This window comes from Micrasema longulum, unplaced genomic scaffold, assembly GCF_059751315.1.
Source record: "Micrasema longulum isolate JH-2025_06_02 unplaced genomic scaffold, ASM5975131v1 h1tg000736l, whole genome shotgun sequence".
Lineage (NCBI taxonomy): Eukaryota > Metazoa > Arthropoda > Insecta > Trichoptera > Brachycentridae > Micrasema > Micrasema longulum.
Genome location: NW_028277930.1, coordinates 397 through 21,352, shown reverse-complemented (window position 1 = coordinate 21,352; position 20,956 = coordinate 397). Strand labels below are relative to the sequence as shown.

Genomic DNA, 20,956 nt, shown 5'->3' with positions numbered 1-20,956 from the left:
TAAAAAAACTGGACTTAAAAAAACAAAAATTCTAACGAAATTATTTAAATTTGGATATTGGTATTTGTTATTCTATAATGTGTAGGTACTTACCTAGTTTTTTTTTTATTACTGGCAATTACTGTTTCTTTCTTTTTTTGAAGAGAAGAAGAAAAAGAAATAGTTATTTTTTATTTAATTTATTGGCGCATTTTTCAAGACTTTTGCGGCTGTCCTGTTGTCGAAATTGTGAGAATAAAATAAAAATATATAACAATGTTAACTACTGACTTTGTACGCGTATGCTGTGTTTATTATATCAATGTTATGTGTCGAGTGTTCACTAAAATTTAACTTTTTATTCTACATATGTATTTGTTTGTAAATTTCTATTTGTGTCGACGTATGCTAATACCTAAACTAGTCTTGCCGTGTAATAATGTTTTTTCGCCATAAATGGCTTTCTTCAAAAGGTAAATTGCACGATCCTTGGGTTGCTGCTACATTGAGTGAGAGTACATTATTGAATATACCACAACACTCCAGCGCAGATCTCCGATATATATGGTAGGTACTTTTATTTTATAGGTGTCAAAAATCACTAATAAATTTCAATTAAAATTAACTTTTAAAATATCAATTTCTTATTCGAGTACAATCATCGACCAGTTGCACTTAGTTTTCACATTCTTCAAAAATATTAAGTAATATAGTTTTAAATACTTATTCTAAATTGGTATTAAGTACCTATGCGAAATAGCAAATGCCTGTCAAATCGTTTGCTTTCATTGTAAAATGAATATAAATCTCTGGTACTATTGTTTTTTTTATAAACTTTTGCGTTCTAGGCGGAAATCAAAGGGAAAACCAGATCTTTATAAATATTATTGTAATTACTTATTATTTCAAAATAATTGTAAGTTATGGACTACTTATATTTGTTTATTTATTTCTTATTATTATTGTTGCATAAAATTTACCAGTTCGTTGGAATTGCTCAGACATATTTTCAGCTCTTTATACTCCGCCAGTATGATGATTAATCGCTAGGACAGTTTATTCGCTTCTAGTTAAATTGTCGAAAGCAACCAGATTCAAAACGCATGCAAATCCTCTCATTATTATTTCAAAGCTTAGAATGGACTTATTGAAAGAAAAAAAAACCATCATCCCTTTTTTCCATGGGAGTAGTCAGAGAGGATAGAACGCCATATATATATAGTTTGATATACTTTCAGATATAAGTATTCGGATACAATATTATTTACAGTACTAGCGGACCCGACAGACATTGTCCTGTCCGAACGTTGGATTGCCTGCTATTAGCTTGGAAACATACTTTTCATTGAAAAGTAGGTACCTAGGTACTTGTTAATGATTGAATTCCAAAATTAAAAATTATGAATATTCAAATATTGAATTCTTTTGGCAAATGTCAAACTCGGCTTTTCTCACTAACAGGGGTGCACTTTATTCATGAACGTGAATTTCAAAAATATATTGAATATTATTTTAATATTACCAAAAATCCAGCAAAAAAATTAAATGAATAGAAATTATAAGAAATTTAAGAAAATAATCTGGTTGAGATTCACAAAAACGAATGTTGTTTGTAAACAATCAAAAACAATTTTTTTTACACACAAAAACAAAATCCTTCCATTTTTTTGTATATGCATTCTTCTCGAATGCAACCCTAGTAGATCGATGAATAAAACATTTATGCTCCTAACTTCTTTTTTATATATTTGATTGAATATCTACAAACACGCACAGCGCAAAGATCTACATTTCTCTGAAAACCGCACGTAAATCGGTTAAGCCGTTTAGGAGGAGTTCAGTGACATCACACGTACAGATTAATTATATATATATATAAAGATTAACTTCATCCTATTTTGGATACTAAAATTTTATTTGTACAAAATGCTACGTCCAAGATTCTTGAGAAATATTAAATTGTCACTAGAAAGGCAAAACAGCACCCACGATATTGTGGAAGTTTTTAACTACAAATGCAGTTCAATTGTTTTTCCTATAATCAATCTTTTGAGTAATAAGTTACTCGGGCTCTGAATTGAATTTAAAATCTTTTATCATTCTGGAAATTTTTAACATTAATTTTACAAAAACTCAACTTCTGTTAGCTTTTTTAGCGATGAAATATAATACATACCGTTATTTTTTTATGAAGTCATTTATTAGAGAACTCACATTGATGCGAATGTTTCCAATATTGTTTTGTGTGTTGTAGCGATGACCTTAACGAAATTATTAAGTCCAATTCAAAAAGAATAAAGCACAGAATATCACTTCGTTTGGGAGCAGAATTGATTTACGGAACATGTGTTATTTACCAAAAGAAAGCATTGGAATTATTAAGTAAGTTTCATAATTATTTACGTAGGACTCTGGACATCTTGTGATAAATTTATTGCTGATTCAAAATAATAACATTCATAACGCTGCAGCCAAATTAAATAGGTAAGTATTGGTTCCACCAGAAATACTCTGCACGAGGATATGCTCTACGCAGTATCGTGTAAAAAAATATACTAAAAAGAGAACAATGGTGATTATGTTCCTCGTATGAAAATCATTTCGGGATTTAAAAAAATAAATATATTAATATTTTGAAAAATCGTAACAAAGATTATTCACTACCACCTTCCCGTGCGCATGCCTCTCTGCTCCTAGTAAGTTAAAGAGCCAAAATTTCAGAATTCCAAAAACTAATAGTATAATTATATTACTATTAAACAGATAAATTACTCATTGATAATTTATCATTAATTAGATTTTTTTGTTTTGTTCCGTGTTATTTTGTGTAAAAAGAGGTTCCGGTGAATATGGATTTTATTATTATATTCTTTCTCAAGAAAGTGAAGACTTGGAATCATAAAAATTATATATTATCCCTTTGTTCCAAGACTACCAATATGGCCTCGTTATATAGAAAATATGTTGTCTCATTGTTCTGTTAGAAAAACAGAAAATAATGAGTTTGATTAAATCAGAAACATCTAATCGCTTGTTTGAATTAATTTTAATTTTATTTATTTGGGGTGTCAACAGTAATACATAAAATGAAACCAATAACAGATATCCACAAATAAAATAAATAAAGTGATTAATCAACGATGTTTTGAGTATGTCCAAATTTTTGTAGACAGGCTAGATTTCCACCCTCGAGAGTTATTTAGATTTAAGTTTGTCGCATCAGAGAGGGAAAACATTTTTGAGATTTTTGATATCTCCAAACATTTTAGTATTAAACTTACCGGTATAAAAAGTATAAAAATTAAACATTATTTTCGAGCCTTGCCTAGTAGGCGAAATGGTTCAGCCGGATGAATCTCACTCAGGTAATAAAGGTTTCAACTCTTACTTCACAAAAGTCAGCAGATGAAAGAGTTAGGAAAATGTGGATGTTTAAATATAAGCAGAATGGTAAATGTTACGCAGTGTGTAAAGTGGTTACTTAAACCAGCCAATGACAGGTCATAAGCCCTGTAAATGCCTAGACTAAACAAAAATACTACATCATTTACACTTCACCATGTTTTACTGTTTTTTATCTTTTAGACGACTGTTCATACACCTTTGTTCGTGATAAGGCTTCTCTGATAGAAGAAAAATTAAATTTGTAAGTAAACACATACATATTGTAAACATACGCTCTCCGCTAAAGTGCATACAACCCGCACTGCAACTCCTAATCACTGAGCTTGTTGTTGATATTTTCAAAATATACTTCTTTTAATAATATCCTCTCTCTTTTATAATTTATATTATCAACATTTTCTACTACTACTACCACCGTGCCATTCCCCTGCAGAGGATGGAATGCCACACATGTCTACCCTTAAACAAATTCCTAGCTTCTTCCGTATTCATTCATCTTGTCATACATGTTCCCGATTGTGTCTGTTTTTGACATGACCAGATTTGAGATTTATTTATTTATTATATTTATTCATATTTTTTTCATTATAAACTATAATTAATAATAAAAATAATGTGACCTCACTGGGGGTGCCGAGGACACTTAACAATATACTTTTTAAAAATATGTTTACATTTGAGAATAAACAAAGAAGACTAACTTAATAAACAGAGATAATTAACAAAATGTTCAGACAGGTTTCATTTACATAGATAATTTGAAATTCACTCTTCACTTTAAAGGTTTCTTATAATTTTGGTATCCAGTGTTCTTAAGAACATACACATATGTAAAAATCTCTCTTAAGATGCGTTTCCAAAACGCGATGGTTTTCCTTCGAGGTAGATATATCGGAGAAAACAATTTGATTTTTTTATATCAATCGGAGCTCACTACTAAACATTATCATCATTTACACTCTTCGCACCCAGTGGTGCATAGGGCAGTGCATCGGTATATCGATGAGGGTGCGGTAAACAGTCTCGCACGTCATGTGCCAGTCCAGGGATAGTAAAATATCGCAGCGAACCACCTTTAAAATAAATATTTCACTTTGATCCTGCCAGAAACCGAAAGTGGTTCTACACTGCAATATTTCGTATTCCTAGACCGGTCCCGGAAGCGCCTAAAGTGTAAGGCTGATTACCTCACCTTCACGTGACAGCTGACCGATACGCGCTGTCGTTGTTGTTGCTGTACCGATGTGGCGCCCTGTGCTCCATCGGGGCGAGCACGGGGGCGTGAGGATGTTTAACCTAAACCCTTTGACTGTTTCCAGATCGTTGTTTGACTTTGACGACAGTGATAGAGAAACTTTGAATGAAACATCTCAACTCTTCTCCTCGACAATGTATCCGGAATATGATGGTAATGACAACATTTATTAAGATCAGCGGCGAAAAAAGGAGATAAGTCAGGAGGTCAGCATTCAGCGTAAGCGACCCTCTGTTAGATCAATAAGATCAATTATCATCGGCATCATCATCAAACCCCATCGGGCACTGTCTTGATAAAGTACATGCAGTGCATCTCGATCTCGTGTTACGGGAAGGTATGTGTGACTTCAGGTGCAAGTCTCGGGGCTGTGAAATTTTGCATCGCTTCCCGGAACCGCGAGCATGGAGGTGAACTTTTCCTGGCGCCCGGCGGTATCGGTCCTTTAAGTTAACCGCCCGTTAAGAGTTTAATACAGTTCTTATTTCGAAAATGTTTTTAAACGATCCAAGAATTAAATAGGTGCGAAGGTTTTCACGGTCACTGTTATCAATATGGGTGATACCGTGTCTGTTGGATTTGTTCGAAGAGTTTTTGCGCAATTGTTGACAATGTTTTTGTTCAGTATGCTCGAAAAGTATCTCATAAAAGTGAATAAATGTAAAGAGAAAACTATAAACTTAAATGTCAACTAATGTTTCCTCGTTACATCTGAGATCTTGTTATGGAAGTTAGCGTTATGACCAAGTTTGACTGTATTTTCTTTGGTGTAAAAGACTTAGTAATAATTGCACTTAGCATAAATATGTCGAGTAGTGTTATATTAATCTCAGAAAATGCTTTTGTCTAGTGTTGCGGGTCGATGATTTCTTCAGCAGAGGAGTTTCGGAAAGTTTCATATTACAAGATGGAGAGTTAGAAGATGTACGACAAACTGACGCCGACTATCCTGGATCTATTTCTACACACGCAGGTGAGCTTTAACACCATTCACGGAACTCACAAGCATACCTCTGCTAAGCTTGTCTATCCTGACATGCATTCCTAGCTTTTTCCACATTCATGCATCTTGTCATACATGTCCTTCGGTTGTGTTTCCTATGACATGACCAGACTTAAGATTTTGGTTTATCTGATCATGCCACATCTTTCTCGGTCATCCTTGCCCTACTTTACCGTTCATTATCGCCATATATATATGTGTGTGTGTATTATCTCTTTCACCATTCTTTCTTTATCCATTTATTTGACATGACGAAACCATCTCTGTGACCCTTTTTTAATCTTATTATATATATTGTATATATATCAAATATGTCAAGTAATCCAGGATACCGAATAAATTACTTTTCATTGCTAATGCTAATTTCTGCTTGCTACTGACTAACAAATTCAAATCGCACAGCATATATGAACCGGAATTGCGTCTAACCAACTTTTCTATACAATATTTAACTCAGGGTTTCATTCACAGTAAATCTAGAGTAAAAAAGTCACAGTAAATTAAATATTGAAGTTTAGAAAAAATCATTTTTTTATTACCTTCTGCTTCTGTGATATCGGCTTTGTGACTGTGAAAACCAATACTTCTATTTCTAACATATTACAACAGAGATGAAGAACATTCAAGAGAAGGCAATATGGAAGTCTAGGCATCTACAGGGCTTATGACCTGTCAATGGCTGGTTTAAGTGGCCACTTTACACACTGTGCAACATTCACCATTCCGCCTATATTTGAACATCTATATTCCTTCAATTCTTTCATCTGTTGATGTTTGTGAAGTTAAAGAGCTGAAACCTTTATTTATGTTGCTGAGATTCATCTAATTGAATTATTTCACCTACATACTAGGCAACGCCTGAAAATATTATTTTTTCAATTTCTATACTTCCATTCCGAATCCAGTCCTTGTCTACAAAAATTTGGACAAACTCAAAATATTGTTGATAAATTACCTGGTCCATGAAGAAGTATAGAAATTGAAAAAATAATATTTTCAGGCGTTGCCTAGTATGTAGGTGAAATAATTCAATTAGATGAATCTCACCCGCATAAATAAAGGTTTAAGCTCTTTAACTTCACAAACATCAACATATGAAAGAATTGAAGGAATATAGATGTTCAAATATAGGCGGAATGGTGAATGTTGCACAGTGCGTAAAGTGGCCGCTTAAACCAGCCATTGACAGGTCATAAGCCCTGTAGATGGCTAGACTTCCATATTGCCTCCTCTTGAATGTTCTTCATCTCTGTTGTAATATGTTAATATAAACAGCTCCCCAGGGAGTTGAATCCAGTCCTTGTCTACAAAAATTTGTACAAACTCTAAATATTGCTTCTATTTCTACTTGAAAATTATTTACTTTTGTGTTTCCAATGTCGATCATATGTTCAAAAGTTTTCCAATAATTTTATTGTACGTCTTTAATTTTGTTATATTAAATTAAAATCGATACCAAAATTCAGGCAACTACTAATTTGCACATATTTTACTTTTCTAAAAGTTTATTTTTTTTTATTATTTACAAAATAATCTTAAAACTAAAGTCCCGCTGAATTCCAAGCATGCGTCTGTTTGCGATAATTGAAAAATAATTATCTTTACATCTCGACTTGGAATACTTTTTTGGTGTATTTTATGTTGCGAATGATACTTTTACGAAAAAAACATAAAAAATTATGATAAAGGAATAATACATAAAATACTCCCAAAAGAGATAGGATACGAATTTAAAAAATTTATAATTAAAATATAAAAAATATTAACTAAGAACAAAAACACCAACAGAATAAATATCATAGCATACCAAATTATGGTTTCTTTATATATGATGTTGGTGTTTTCAAAATTAGTACTAAATAATTCGCAGTTTCTGCAATTTGGTATCCTAAAGATGACCATATTTAATAGAAATGGACTTTTACTACTTACATATTACTATAAATATAAGTTTTGTATTTGTAGATAACAGTAGCGAGTCGAGGGAGAGCTTCATATCAACTTTATCCAAACACGAGGCATTGATATCGGAATTACCCACTCAACGAATGGTAAATTTTACGCATTGATTAAATCTTTATATCGCATAATACATACGAGATACATCTAGTGAAGTTGTCCATTCTAAAGAATTTTAAAATACAGAATCTGTCATGATTCTGTATTTTAATTAAATAAATGGTGCGGGTTGTGGTCCCGTGGCTAGTGTCTCGGACTCACTGACCAATGGTCCGTGGTTCGAATCCCACTCTACCCCAACGTGATTCCTTTTTCTAATAGTGAGTTATTTACAACTCGTTGAGAATGGCCCTCAAAATTAAATATTTGGGTAAATCATAAGAACGCAAATATTTATTTTTATTAAAAAAAAAAATATATATTTTGATTTATCACTTTCTTTTACGATTTTTTTTTTAAGATTTGGTATATCAAGAAAGCAGAATGACTTCATTACAGAAAAATAACTCCCTGCATCAGAACTTAAATCTGTTTTCTTCTGATTGTGGATTATGTATTCATCTGTGATGTGATAAAAGCGGGCAAAGCAACCACTTTGCCTGTTTTTCTGATTTAAAAAAATATTCTGATCAAATTAAATGTTTAGTACGAGGGTTGCCTTTTATATTTGGAGATTTGACAACACTGGTGCGCTGCTGTCTGGGAACTGACACCTTTATCGTAGACTTAGACATTTTCGAAGCTATATTTACTCAGAAAGTTTTTTTATACAGTCACTATTTTGTATTGTCATGGTTATTTCAAAACTTGATATCAGTGCAAAAATGGAATTAAAACGTAAACATTTTCGTGCGCTTATTTTTTACAACTTTCGGCGTGGATTAACTAAACAACAGTGCATTAATGAACTGAATTCGACTTTTGATGATGAAGCACCATCAAGAACCAGTATTTATCGATGGTATAAGGAATTCAATTGTGGCTGCAATTTGCTTAACGGCGAATTTCATAAAGGTCGTCCAAAATCGGTTGTTATTTCGAAAAACATTGATGCTGCGCATCAACTGATAAATGAAAGATCGTCATCCTTAGGCATCAGTGGGACCAGCATACATTCAATATTACATGAACATTTACGCGTCTTGTGGGCAATTTGTTCACGTTGGATTCCACATAATTTGATAATCGCTCAAAAAAAGGCTCCTGTCAAATGGTCGAAAGAAATAGATACTCAAAAAATATGATCGCGGTGCTTCAAAACATGTCTATAACATCGTGATAGGTAACGAATCTTGGATATATTCGTATGAAATGAGAAAAAATAAATTGTCAATGAGCCCGAAATGAAACAGCAGTCGACGGTATGGGTTTTCAATATAAGCGAAATCCAAAAAAAGTTGCTCGCAGGCAAAGCACCTCAAAACAAATGGTCACCTGTTTTTTTCCGAAAAACTGGACATGTCGCAACCGTACCTTCGGCGGAACGTAAAACGGTCAATTCTGAATGGTACACAACCATTTGTTTGCCAAAAGTCTTCGCAGAAATAAGAAAATCCAACCGCCGACGAAAGATAATTCTCCAACACGACAATGCGAGCTCTAATCTAATCAAATATTTAACTGGTCAAAACATCGAATTATTGACTCATCCGCCGTATAGTCCTGACTTCTTTTTATTCCCGAACATCAAAAATAAATTGCGAGGTCAACGTTTTTCGGCACCCGAAGAAGCGGTTGATGCGTTCAAAATGCATGTTTCAGAGGTACCGCAGTATGAGTGGCAAAAGTGCTTAAAAAATTAGTTCAAACAGATGCAATATTGTAATAATCATCTCGAAGAATATTTAAAAAAAGAGTAAAGCCATTTTCGATAGTAATTTTTTTTTTTTCTACTATGATACCGAAATAAAAAACCATAAAGGCAACCCTTGTAGGTATACATTTTTTTATTTTATTATTTTATTTTTTTTATTTATTTATTTACACTCTTTATCAAAATACAATTCCATGTTCACTTAAAGATAATAATTACTAAACGAAATTCCCAAATGAAATATTCAAAAATAGGTTTCATCGGGGGTAAACGGAATGTGTATCTGTATCTGTAATGATCACACTACTTTTGTCTATTATTTTTAAGAAATATGAGAAAACGGCAGAATAGACTAGGCAGTATTTACTTTTTTTTTTTTTTTTCATATAACTATAATTTCTCATTTTATTCTATTAAATATCTCGCATGTGGCGGGAATATAAATTATTGGCAGGTTTGCTTTAATTTTTAGATGAATGAAGATAAGAATTCGATCGCTGTCTCCGACGTTACAAAGATTTATAACTGCGAATATTCATTACCCATTACGAGCATCGGATACGACACTGCGGATGATCCTCAAACCCCTTCGGTAGTTAACTTGACTCTGGAACATTTTACTAACATTTCCGACTCGCCTCAAATTAACCGAACCGTCCGCTCCTTTGCTAGTTTTATGAAAGATTTATCATTAGAGGAATGCACCCGAGGAACACAGAAGAGGAAGAGGAAGTACCCGGATAGAGTAGATCAGTATAAACAATACACGACTGAATATGTGCGCTCGCAAAAGCGTAACTTTAAATGTCTCTTAAGATGCCAAGTAGGCTACAAGTTCATAATATTTGCACCGAGTATTAACTTTCATTATAAATATACTTTACTAGACATATAATCATACAATTCTTCATTTGATAGAAAAACAAAACACACGGTTTCTTGCAAATTCACCATGTGTGATTTACACAAACCATTCACTGAGTACCGTTTTTGTTTACCATATCACTAATCATCATATTGAACGCAGTTGCCTATAACGAATTCTAGTAAACTTTCATAGTTCTCCATCATACTGGATGCCACGAGTCCGGTCGCCCATCATACCCCCCTGTACACCCTTACTCCTGTAGTACTTGTCCAATCAATTGTTTATATTGGAATGCATGACTAACCACTAGAATGAATATGGACTTTAGAATATTATTTGGGAACTTCTGTGGTTTCTAAAATACCTGCACTTGAAAAGAATAAACTTCAACAATGTTTTAAGTATGTATGTATGTCCAAATGTTTGCAGACTGGCTGGATTTTGTTCCTAGGGAGTTATTTAGATCTAAATTTGTCGCAAGCCGGACGAATCTCACCCAGGTGATAAAGGTTTCAGCTCTTTTACTTCACACAAGTCAACAGATGGAAGACTTGTAAAAAGATTGGTGTTTAAATATAGGCAAAATGGTGAATGTTACACAGTGTGTAAAGTGGCCACTTAAACCAGCCAATGTCATAAGCCCTGTAAATGCCTAGACTTTCATATTCCACTCTCTCCTTCGATGTTGCAACAAATTTAGATCAGAACAAACTTCATCGCATGCGCTTTCAACGTTTGTGACCCATAGTATGTAATTACGATAACTTTCAACGTTTGTGACCCATAGTATGTAATTACGATAACTTTCAATGTTTGGGACCCATAGTATGTAATTACAATAACTAATATAATTTGTTTGTCTCGTTTAGTGTGTATTTTTGTAATGAAATGTTCATATATTACCTAATGGGTATTTCTATTATTATATAAAGATAAAACCGTAGTGTTTTAAAATAATTATCCCTGCATAGATTGCTAGGCCACTTTGAAACTTATTATTCCTCCCTAGTTTTATAAAATATACTTCTTTTCACTTTAATAAATGTATTGCTTATATTGCTTGCTACATCTTTCAACAATATAATGGAAATAGTCATCTTACAGCTTTAGCTGTTAGTTCTTGCCAAACAAGAATTTCCGCCTCTTGCTACCAATAAGAGCTTGTCAAATTTTCCTTTCTGACCGCAGTCTGTACAAATTCTAGGATCCTCAAGATGATGCTATAATTGGCGCTCATTATGAAAAGTCCATGCTTGTAATGAATCCTATGTTTACCGAAAGGAACAGAAATAAAAAATATTTTTCTTTGTATCAAAGAAATTTAAAAACACATCAAATGCCTCTAGACAAAAAACTATTGAACGAGATTTGTAACTCTAATTTGGTCAACATGAGGAGTCGTTGTTCTAGAACTGCACATTCTCCGAATAGTAATGAAAAGGTTTCTCAGGGAGAAATACTAAATAAATCAAGTTCGGCGGAAGAAGACAACGGTAGTGGTAAAAGTGGAACACCACAAAACAACACGGATAAAACATCGCATATAACAATAAGGCGTAACAAGCACTCTGGAGATGTGCGAAAATCTCCTTCAGTCAGATCTCTCGACAGTTCCAGATGTAATTCCAATAATGCCAATCCAAAACTGGGCTGTCTGAACAAAAGCAGTGTATTTATTTTCGGTATAAATGAAGAGCTCTGTGACAAAATTAAAGATATGAAAATATTCATCGGACCCAACATCAATTCAGATCTATCCAAAATAATAAGTATGAGAGATAAGTTTTTAAATTCTAAATGCCATATTGACACAAATCATCGACAAGTTCCCAAATTAGAAAAGCTCATTGAGAAAGCCAGAATAAGGTTTGTAACAAATCATCGCAAAGCCTACACAGATGATAATAAAAACCAGCGAAAACAGTAATCCACGTCAGTTTGTATTTTTAAATTTCAGCGATGAATGGAACGAGTATGGCGTTCTTAGCAAATTAAATCTTCTCTGGTTGCGCCACAAGAATGTGTCGCTTGAAATGCTCAAATCTCAGGGACCATTAGAAAATGATTCTCGAAGCTCGTACGCCAAAATATTTTATTCCTTGTTAAGTAAGTCTTTTTTACTTCAATTCTTTATTTATGAAATTATAACCGTTTTATTTTTTATTGAATAATTTCTCCATAATACGAGTCGTGTAAGAAAAATGGGGATCAAAATGATAAATTTGTAAATTTTTCTTTAGTTTTATGCATCGTTAAATAATTTTGAATACATTAATACGCCGTGGTATATTTTCACTACTTTGCAGAGTTTTAGATGTGTCTAAGCAGTGTTTTAAAAACACCGCTTCAATTACTCAGCATTAAAGTTTTAAAAGTGTGACGTATAATTCAGTTAAGATTTGTATATGAGGCAGTCAGCGCAGAAGTAACGTTCATATTAAAAGTTTAGCCGTGTACATAAACCCATGCACAAACTGGTAACGGTATGAGCGGTGCCATTCATTAACTGAACGGAAAAAATGGGTCCAATCACTTCTAGTTTATAATACGCATAGTTGTTATGGGCCCTTTCCAATGTTTAAGCCAATTTATACCTATTTGTGTGTTACGTCACTTCTGCGCTGACCGCCTCATTCGTAAGTCATTACAAATGAATTAATTCTATACTAACATCAATATGATATCTGAAGCATGACTCCGTTCACCTTAGTTTAGTTGAATATTGTAGTTTAAGATGACTACAGCCTACAGCAGTTTATGAATCCTCATACATATTATTTTTGTATGTCCCATACGCAACACCTACGTACTTTATTATTTTCCCTCAATGGTGTGAACTTTTAAATTTACTTGCGAACTCTCGATTTTAGGCTGACACATACTCTAAAGGGACGAGAAATATAAAGGCTCATATTAATCCTTTCAATTAAGAATTCGGCCCTTTTGAGTGTAGGTATGTAAAATACACAGGAATGCATTGATCAACGTATTTCTTTCAGATGAATGACAATATTATTGTTATTGTTATTCATCTCATTCTCACCTTCCTTTTTTCGTATTTCCGTCGTCCGGGACAATGTCCAAATGTAGTATTAATTTTACTCGAAATTCTCCGATTCTATCCGTAAGAACGATACATTTTATCTCTTTCTTTCTCATGTGAATATATAGAGACAAGACGTTTACTTCGGGACATTTAGACAAATGACCCGCCGAAGTAAAATAAATATCGCGAATCAACGCGGAGCGCAGGGTAATTTTTGTGAATAGTAAGCACTTAATATGTATAAATATATGCAGATTACTAGGTACTTATATGTTTCAATACAAAATATATTAAATACCTAATTACATTACGCCGCCACTGATACATATGTATGTTGTATATACATTTTTATTTCTTTTTTTCATTGTTTTATATTTACTTACTTTTTCTTCTTCTTCTCTTCCTTCCATATATTCCTATCCCACTTCCTTTTACCCCTAGCGAACTGTACGTTTTGTTCTTTTTATTAATATTTTTGTTTCTATATGAAACCCATAATTGGTCTTGTTATTTGTTGTTATTCTTTATGTATTGTTTATTACTATGATTGTTGGTTTAAAAAAAATCAATATAACTAATGTTTTCGTTAATATTAGTATTTTTATTTTCAGAACTGCACGGTGCCCACTTTATTTATTTAATAAAAAATAATCTCGGGGAAATACTGTGGATTACTAAAGGACCAGCATCTCGGAAGAAAAAAATGTATCATCCTTATTCTACATAAAATTATTATTCCATTTACTTGCCCGGTGCAGGAAAATACTCCTTACTCTACACAATATTCTTATTATTATGTTCTTACGTTACAAAAACTTGACATAGCTGTAAGCTCATTAGAAAATTAAATGGCTGTTCTCAAAAGTATCGTAAGAATGTCATTATTTTGTTTTTGTTCATTACATAGTATTATTTACTGAAAAATATTTTTATTCATATTTTTAAAATTATTTTTATGATTGTTTAGTTTAACTAAATGCGCCAGATACCTTTAAGTATATTATTTAACACTAAGCACTGGGTGTTTTTTATTTATTTTAATGTGTTATTTTTTTATCAGGGGGGAAAATCGGGATAAATAATGAATGGGATTTCCTGGTTCTTCTTTCAAGCCGGTCTCTCAGTTCCGAGGATGAACACTTCTCACCGGCCCGTTCCACTTCAGTCTGTCCTGGGCCGACTCTCCGAGTGTCACCCCCATAGCCTCCCTGATTCGGTCACTCCATCCTCCTCCCGCCTTCGACTCGGCCAGACATTATTACCTTTTCCAGGTTGCCTGACTGACGTCTGGCAACATGTCCAGTATCCTTCTCCAGACACTACCGACATGAATGGGATAGTTAGTGTAAAAAGTTTTCATTTCAAATATTAAAAATAAATGCAATGACATATTATTTTTTACTCGGGTTAACCGGAGAGCGATATTTTTATTACAATATAAACTTTCTTACGGTTAACATACGAAAATAATGTTTTATTATTATTGAGTTATTTATTTGTTATATTTCCTTGTTGGATAAAGAGGATGCTGAAGTTTGGACATGTCGGGTAAGTTCTTGTCGCATTCGCTCAACTCTATGATTCCCTCCATCGAAATCTCCCACAGCTCCGGATACTCTTTCTTGAATGTAGCGTACCATTTGGTGATCTGAGAAAAATCAATATTCCTTATTATATTACAACCGAGATGGAGATCATGAATGTCTGATGATCATGAAATTTACGGCTTATGACCTGTCATTAGCTTCCTAACTTTGCATAGTGGTAGTTCACCTATAAAGAGCCGAGTACGCAGTCTCAGACTGGAGAAAACCGGATTCAACGCGCGGAAGCATTTACTGAGCGATGTGGTTGTTGATGGTTGGATAAGCTACTGCAAGAATTAACTTCAAAAATGTAATAGAGTTGTTTTGAAAAAGTTAAAAAATGTCGACAACTTACTTTTGTTAAAACAGATTTAAGCATATCCGCTTTAAGCTGCTCGCTTAAAATAAAAAATAAATTTTCATAATAAAAGTTAAAAGAACGGTTCCACTGTAGCTCCAGATCCTTGTTCAGAGTGACTGCTGATAAAATAAAAATTGCCATGAAGATAGTCAACCTCCACCATAAGAAGAATAAGATGAGAATAAGGATGAAACCGAGAATGATTCTTCAATACACGATATCAGTGAGGACACAAATACGTAATTTATACACGTAAATTATAATGTTTTATTTCGATACCTGTTCATATTGAGACAAATCAAAGCCAATAGCTTCCAAGGCCATTGTGGAGTTGATGAGAGCACAATCTGCAATAGTCAGATGATCTGCGGCGACATATTTCTTCCCCAGTCGCTTTAAGTAAGTATTTAGGACGTTAAGAGCGATGTGAACCTTCTTCAATCCGAGTTCTGATCTTTCGTAGTCGAAAAATATAGGACCTACCTATAAAAAAAAAACATTTCAACTGATGAAATAATTTTTGTGTGAATTTTTAACCCTTAGACTAACTAAACAATGATATGAGGGTATTATTTGCAAACGTGACTTTCCAATTCGAGTATATTGGAACGAGCCGTATTTGCAAATAATACCCTCATATATATTGAAAAATGTTTTAAACGGTACCTTAACTGAATGTTTCATTTAAAAGAATGAAAATCTACCACAAAAAAATATACAACAAAAAATTAATATAATAGTGTCATTTAAAAAAAATGCTCAAAACAATACTCCTCGCTGTGGAGAATCATTTTAAAATTAGGGTTTGTCTTTATTTCCAAGTAAGAAAGGGTTTACAATGATAATCATTTCGGCAGGTGTTGTCTATCTTATCACTCCACTGAGGATTAACTAGCGGTCATCTTTTTTCATGGAAATGTAATCAATATGTTAAACAGTAGTGTGCTTGGAAAACGAGTTTGCTAAAATTTCAAAAATAAAAATAAATTATAGCATTGCTGATTGGTTTCTCAAAAAACTACTTAGCAGTCAAGAGTTAGTAATAATAAAAAAATACGTACAGCGTATTCACCAATGTTGCGATAATAAGTTGACAAGTTGAAACTTAGTCGCTGGTTTACAATTGCCCTGGAAATTTACAAAATAAACATACATGAGTTTACAGCGCGATTATTCGTTTATAGTTAAGAGTTTATGATATTTATGTCGGTCATCATTAGTTGTCGTGCATGTGCTCCTATGGGAGAAGCATATGCTTAGTAAATGATAATAAAGTGAGACTAAATGAATTCGTACTTTCACTTAAATATATATTCAAGTGAAAGTGGGCGTTGTCTATCGTTATTTTATGGGAATAAATGAGTTTATTTTACCGACCAAATTTCAGTATAAATTAATAATTATTATATGAATTACGTATGTGTTGTTTTAATGTGTACAATAAAATTCACATTATTATTATTACATTATACTCAAATTTTTTGCCTCGTAGTGTAATGGTCAGCGCGTTTGCCAACCATGCGAGAAGTCTCCGGTTCGATTCCCGGCATGGTTGTTATGATATATTTATTAAAAGGGGTGTTTTCACACCAGAATATTTCATAGTCCCTGGACTGGTACCTGAAGCATTACATGAACATGTGCCTTCACTTTACTTTGTTAGTTGATAGCTCACCTTACTTTTGGGTCCTTAGGGTACATATTGGATTCAGGTCTGTGCTGATCACAAATATACTGGAGGATGGCGTTACTCTCTCCCAACACGAACCCGTTGTCGTCTAGTACGGGAATTTCCCTCTGCGGGTTGAGCTTTAATAAAATAAACAAAAGCCATCCACATCATCAAAAGAAATTAAGTTTAAATAAAAAAAACAACAAACTTTATCTAGAGTAGACTAGGATTATATCATGTTTATAGGAATAGTAAGAAGTAGTTGGGGCTTGAGATTCCAGTAAAGAATACAGTATAACCAAATCATATACGCTTCTAACCATGAGATGATAAATTAAGTATAGGTATATACACCACACTAATGATTTATTTACTGATTAAAGTTCATACGTTTCACGGCCTTCAGATTCTTCTGATGTTTTTCTGGGTCAGCCCAGATGATGGACGTTGTAACGATGTCTGAAACATCGGCAAGAAGGGATATTGACGATAACCCAGAAAAACATTACAGTGATTATTTGCTTATTTTTTATGAAGAATAAAATTCTGTGTGTGAAATAGAACCAGAACTCTAGTTGAGCGTTTTTGACTCGAAGGCTTATCTCGGGTAAAAATCCTCGATAAGGAAGTAGAGTGGAGATAAGTCTGCCTCGTGAAGTAGTTAGCGCATTCGCCTGCCATGCTTGAGGTTTCGGATTCAATTCCTCGGAGGGTCAATATAAAATAATAACTAAAAAGGTGGTTCTACCCTGCAGTATTTCATATTCCTAGACTGGCGCCTGAAGCGTACGGCTAATCACCTAACCTTGTAACACATGATCGATATATGCCGCATCCATTGCAGTGCCCTATGCACTATCGGGTACAGACAGGGAATGATGATGGTTATGGTTTTAATGTTTCCATATGTTAGCGCTCAAACCGACAGTGGTACGCGAGATGCAGCCGGGACGGACAGAGTATTCGTCTAACATCTGCGCGGGTCGCCTTCACCCCTCCAATCAAACAACCGGCGAACTTTCCTTTAAACACTTTATTTTAACTGACATCGTTAAAAAAAAAAGCGGTATTTAGAACGAATCCCCGGCTGGTGTTGTCCGGAACTGCGCAGTGTCCCAGCGGGCGGGCGGTCTCCTCTTGGCGCACGTCTCTCTCTAGCTGCCGCTCGGTAGGAACTCTCTCTTTCTTGCTAAAACCTACCCTTATAACACAAACAATGATCCTTACGGTTATTGCATCTGGACGCCGCAGTTTTCAAAACATATTATCGTTTTGTCAAATTATAAATAGTACATATTAAGTAATTCTTATTCTAGTACAATTATGTAATAATACATATGATCATTATTGATAAGTCTATCATATATTTAAATTCTCTACAAACACCTATAATGAACTACATATCAAAAAGTTTATTAAAATTCACAAATCCACCGGACTCCAGTACTTAAAATATAAATTATGGGAATATGTTACATCAGAACATAAATACAAATACTCAAAAACATTCAAGGAAGACATTGTCATGTAAATATATATTGGGTAAAATTAGTCTATTAGTGGTTTATGGAATAATGTCATTTTTCTTCGTATCAGCAACAAAAAATCCTTTCAAAACAGTACCCTGTGCCCGAAATAGGAATACTGTTCTGTGATTGGTCCTTTGTCCAATCACTTTTAACCTAATTCCCGCCAAATATCACACCTGAGAGCGTTGGTTTTATCTGCTTACGTAAAAGGATACCACCATGTATAAGGGTACGAAAGAAAGAGCCGGCTATATCGTCCCAGTACATCCCGATTTTAGACTATTTCAATCCTAGCTACCGGAGGGCACGGTAATCATCCTACAATCGTAAAGATGATTTATGGGCTCCAAACAATGTCCGGGACACCGACCCATAATAACACGTGCAAATGCACATTTTTTCCAAAATGCCTTCGGATAGCTAGACTAAATTAATCCTATATGTGATCTACCCAATTCACCTATTGCTGTATTTTGGCAGCAACACCTATGAACTCTAGCACCCTCAACTAATTTATACTACTTTGACAGACTGTAATGTAAATACTATAAACTAAGAATATTCACCACTCACCTGTGTAAACTCCACTGTCAAATGCTCCCCAGCATTAAAGTTAACATCAATTAGTTCAAATGGGATATTCAAACACTCGAGCGTTTGTCGCACTGTCAGGGAAGGGGGTCCCCCCCGCACTGAATAAACCTTCATTTTTTGCCTGGAATCACACTAACAAAAATTAAAAACAAATTATTCATTTAAAAAGAATAAGATGAAATATGTTTATTTTGAAGTTTTAAATGTCACATTATACAGCGTCCTGAATATGTCCAACCGGCTGGATTTCACTTTCTAGAGGTCTAGAGAGTTGTCAAGATATGAATTTATTGCAACAGATGGGAAAAACGTTTTTGAGAAGGGAATATCGAAGTCTCGGCATTTACAGGGCTCATGACCTGCCATTGGCTAGTTTAAGTGACCACTTTACACGCTATTTAACATTAACCGTTCTTTCTATGTTTTCACATCCACACTTCCTCTACTCTTCCATCCGTGTTTTGTGAAGTTAAAGAGATGTAAGCGAGCTTTTTTCACCTACCACAAACAGTTCAAAGCTCATGATGAGTGGCGGGGGAGAGGGGTAGCTACTATTATGTCATAAACATATCCTGTTCGAGATTTTTTTAAATCGGTGGAATTACCACTGAATTCGGTAGATTGCTCCCAAAATCGGTAGTCTGCACTAAACAGAACCATCACCACGTCTACGTTAAGGCGGCTCGACACACCGGCCAATAGGTCGGCCGGTACGCTGGTATCGCGTATTGGCAACGAAATTGCTTAACTGACCACCCGCTGGCGAGTCGTTTAGTATCTGTTCGTGCGAGCCAATGTGCGGACGTCAAAAGAGCACAAAAAATCATGTGCGCCCTCTCCGATAGCTGGTAGCGTAGGGATCAAAAGCTGGTCCTACGTGTTGCGGATTATTCAGCCAGCGCCCTTTGATCTGCGTTGAAATACATAATACATATATTGCTCTTACTATGTGTCATTAATTTTGAAGATGTTTTTTAAATTGACATAATTTTTTTTATATTTAAAGATTCTTCTCATCGTTTCTTTGAATCCCTTAAAATATGTATGTGTATATTTATGTTTTTCCTTTTTAAAAAAATGTTATTATTTTATTTTATTTTTACATTTAAGCATGTTTTTCATTCTTTATTTTAATTCTTGACTTTTAATTACTTTTACAAATTTTCTTCATTTTTTTACTTTAATTTTAATTTTTAAACAACTTCTATTTATGTTTATTTTCCTTCTCTTTATTGTACTTTAATTAATAACCTTACATATAATTACTATATTATATGGAAACTTCACTGGTCCATTAGAGTTAAGTCTAACTGTGTAAAATATAAAACAATGTAACTGTACTGTATGTTTCCTAAATAAAAAAATAAATAAATAAATAAAGAAATAAAAAACAGGCGGATCGCGCGCCGGCGCATGTGCCAGCGCATGTGCCAGCTTTGCCAGGCACAAATACCCCGCTCTACGCGTTGGCCAATGCGCTTGCCAATACGACGATGAAAAACCCATAAAAAAAAGAAGAAGAACAACAACGTTTTCTCGGTTCACTCGTTCGCTGACAGGCGAGGTTTATTAAAAACCCGGACGCATTGTATTGTATCTATTTATATTTTTAATACTTTACGCATCTTTTCCCTTGATTTTTAATTTTATTTATCAAACTTTAAGTAAAAAAATATAAGCACTCTGGCGGGCTCGCTAAAAGCAATATCTTTCAGAAAACGAAAAAAAAAGACTGGCCCAAAAAAAATTGGAATACACAGCCAATCGGACGCATTAAGGGCGGGGCTAGTGCAATGGACTGTTTTCGCGAGAATTTAAAATTACAAATTTTAAAATATTTTTTTGCTTCATTATTAAAGAACAAAAAAAATTTACTCGACAGTACT

General features: G+C 34.0%; 2 protein-coding genes across 7 annotated transcripts; one reads left to right on the top strand and one right to left on the bottom strand.

The window, feature by feature from the left end:
- The first annotated feature begins 257 nt into the window (after nt 1-257).
- LOC148279298 (uncharacterized) lies at nt 258-14,524 on the top strand. Of its 6 annotated transcripts, XM_088230153.1 has the most exons (10): nt 258-546; nt 2,234-2,361; nt 3,565-3,625; nt 4,704-4,792; nt 5,490-5,612; nt 7,608-7,693; nt 9,887-10,006; nt 11,487-12,148; nt 12,240-12,388; nt 13,940-14,340. In XM_088230153.1, exons 1-10 carry the CDS (start codon nt 419-421, stop codon nt 14,053-14,055), a joined length of 1,662 nt encoding a protein of 553 aa, XP_088086279.1. In that variant the 5' UTR covers nt 258-418; the 3' UTR covers nt 14,056-14,340. The 6 variants fall into 6 exon arrangements, 5 of the variants coding, with proteins under 5 accessions (XP_088086279.1, XP_088086282.1, XP_088086280.1 ...); XM_088230156.1 differs by lacking the exon at nt 2,234-2,361 and having other exon boundaries at nt 293-546; XM_088230154.1 differs by lacking the exons at nt 258-546; nt 2,234-2,361; nt 3,565-3,625 and adding an exon at nt 14,389-14,524 and having other exon boundaries at nt 4,484-4,792; nt 13,940-14,033.
- On the bottom strand, nt 14,279-19,276 carry gfzf (GST-containing FLYWCH zinc-finger protein). The gene is made up of 5 exons (XM_088230158.1): nt 19,050-19,276; nt 16,951-17,084; nt 16,337-16,403; nt 15,555-15,758; nt 14,279-14,976 (listed from the first exon to the last, which is right to left on the bottom strand). Exons 1-5 carry the CDS (start codon nt 19,182-19,184, stop codon nt 14,821-14,823), a joined length of 696 nt encoding a protein of 231 aa, XP_088086284.1. The 5' UTR covers nt 19,185-19,276; the 3' UTR covers nt 14,279-14,820.
- Nucleotides 19,277-20,956: the final 1,680 nt, after the last annotated feature.

Coding starts and splice junctions, on each gene's coding strand:
- LOC148279298 (XM_088230153.1), top strand. CDS start 419: ATGTTTTTTCGCCATAAATGGCTTTCTTCAAAAGGTAAATTGCACGAT. Junction 2,362..3,564: donor GAAAGCATTGGAATTATTAA/GTAAGTTTCATA, acceptor TTTATCTTTTAG/ACGACTGTTCATACACCTTT. Junction 10,007..11,486: donor ATGATCCTCAAACCCCTTCG/GTAGTTAACTTG, acceptor TACAAATTCTAG/GATCCTCAAGATGATGCTAT.
- gfzf (XM_088230158.1), bottom strand. CDS start 19,184: ATGAAGGTTTATTCAGTGCGGGGGGGACCCCCTTCCCTGACAGTGCGA. Junction 17,085..19,049: donor TGACAGTGGAGTTTACACAG/GTGAGTGGTGAA, acceptor ATTTTATTAAAG/CTCAACCCGCAGAGGGAAAT. Junction 15,759..16,336: donor GCAACATTGGTGAATACGCT/GTACGTATTTTT, acceptor TTTTTTTTATAG/GTAGGTCCTATATTTTTCGA.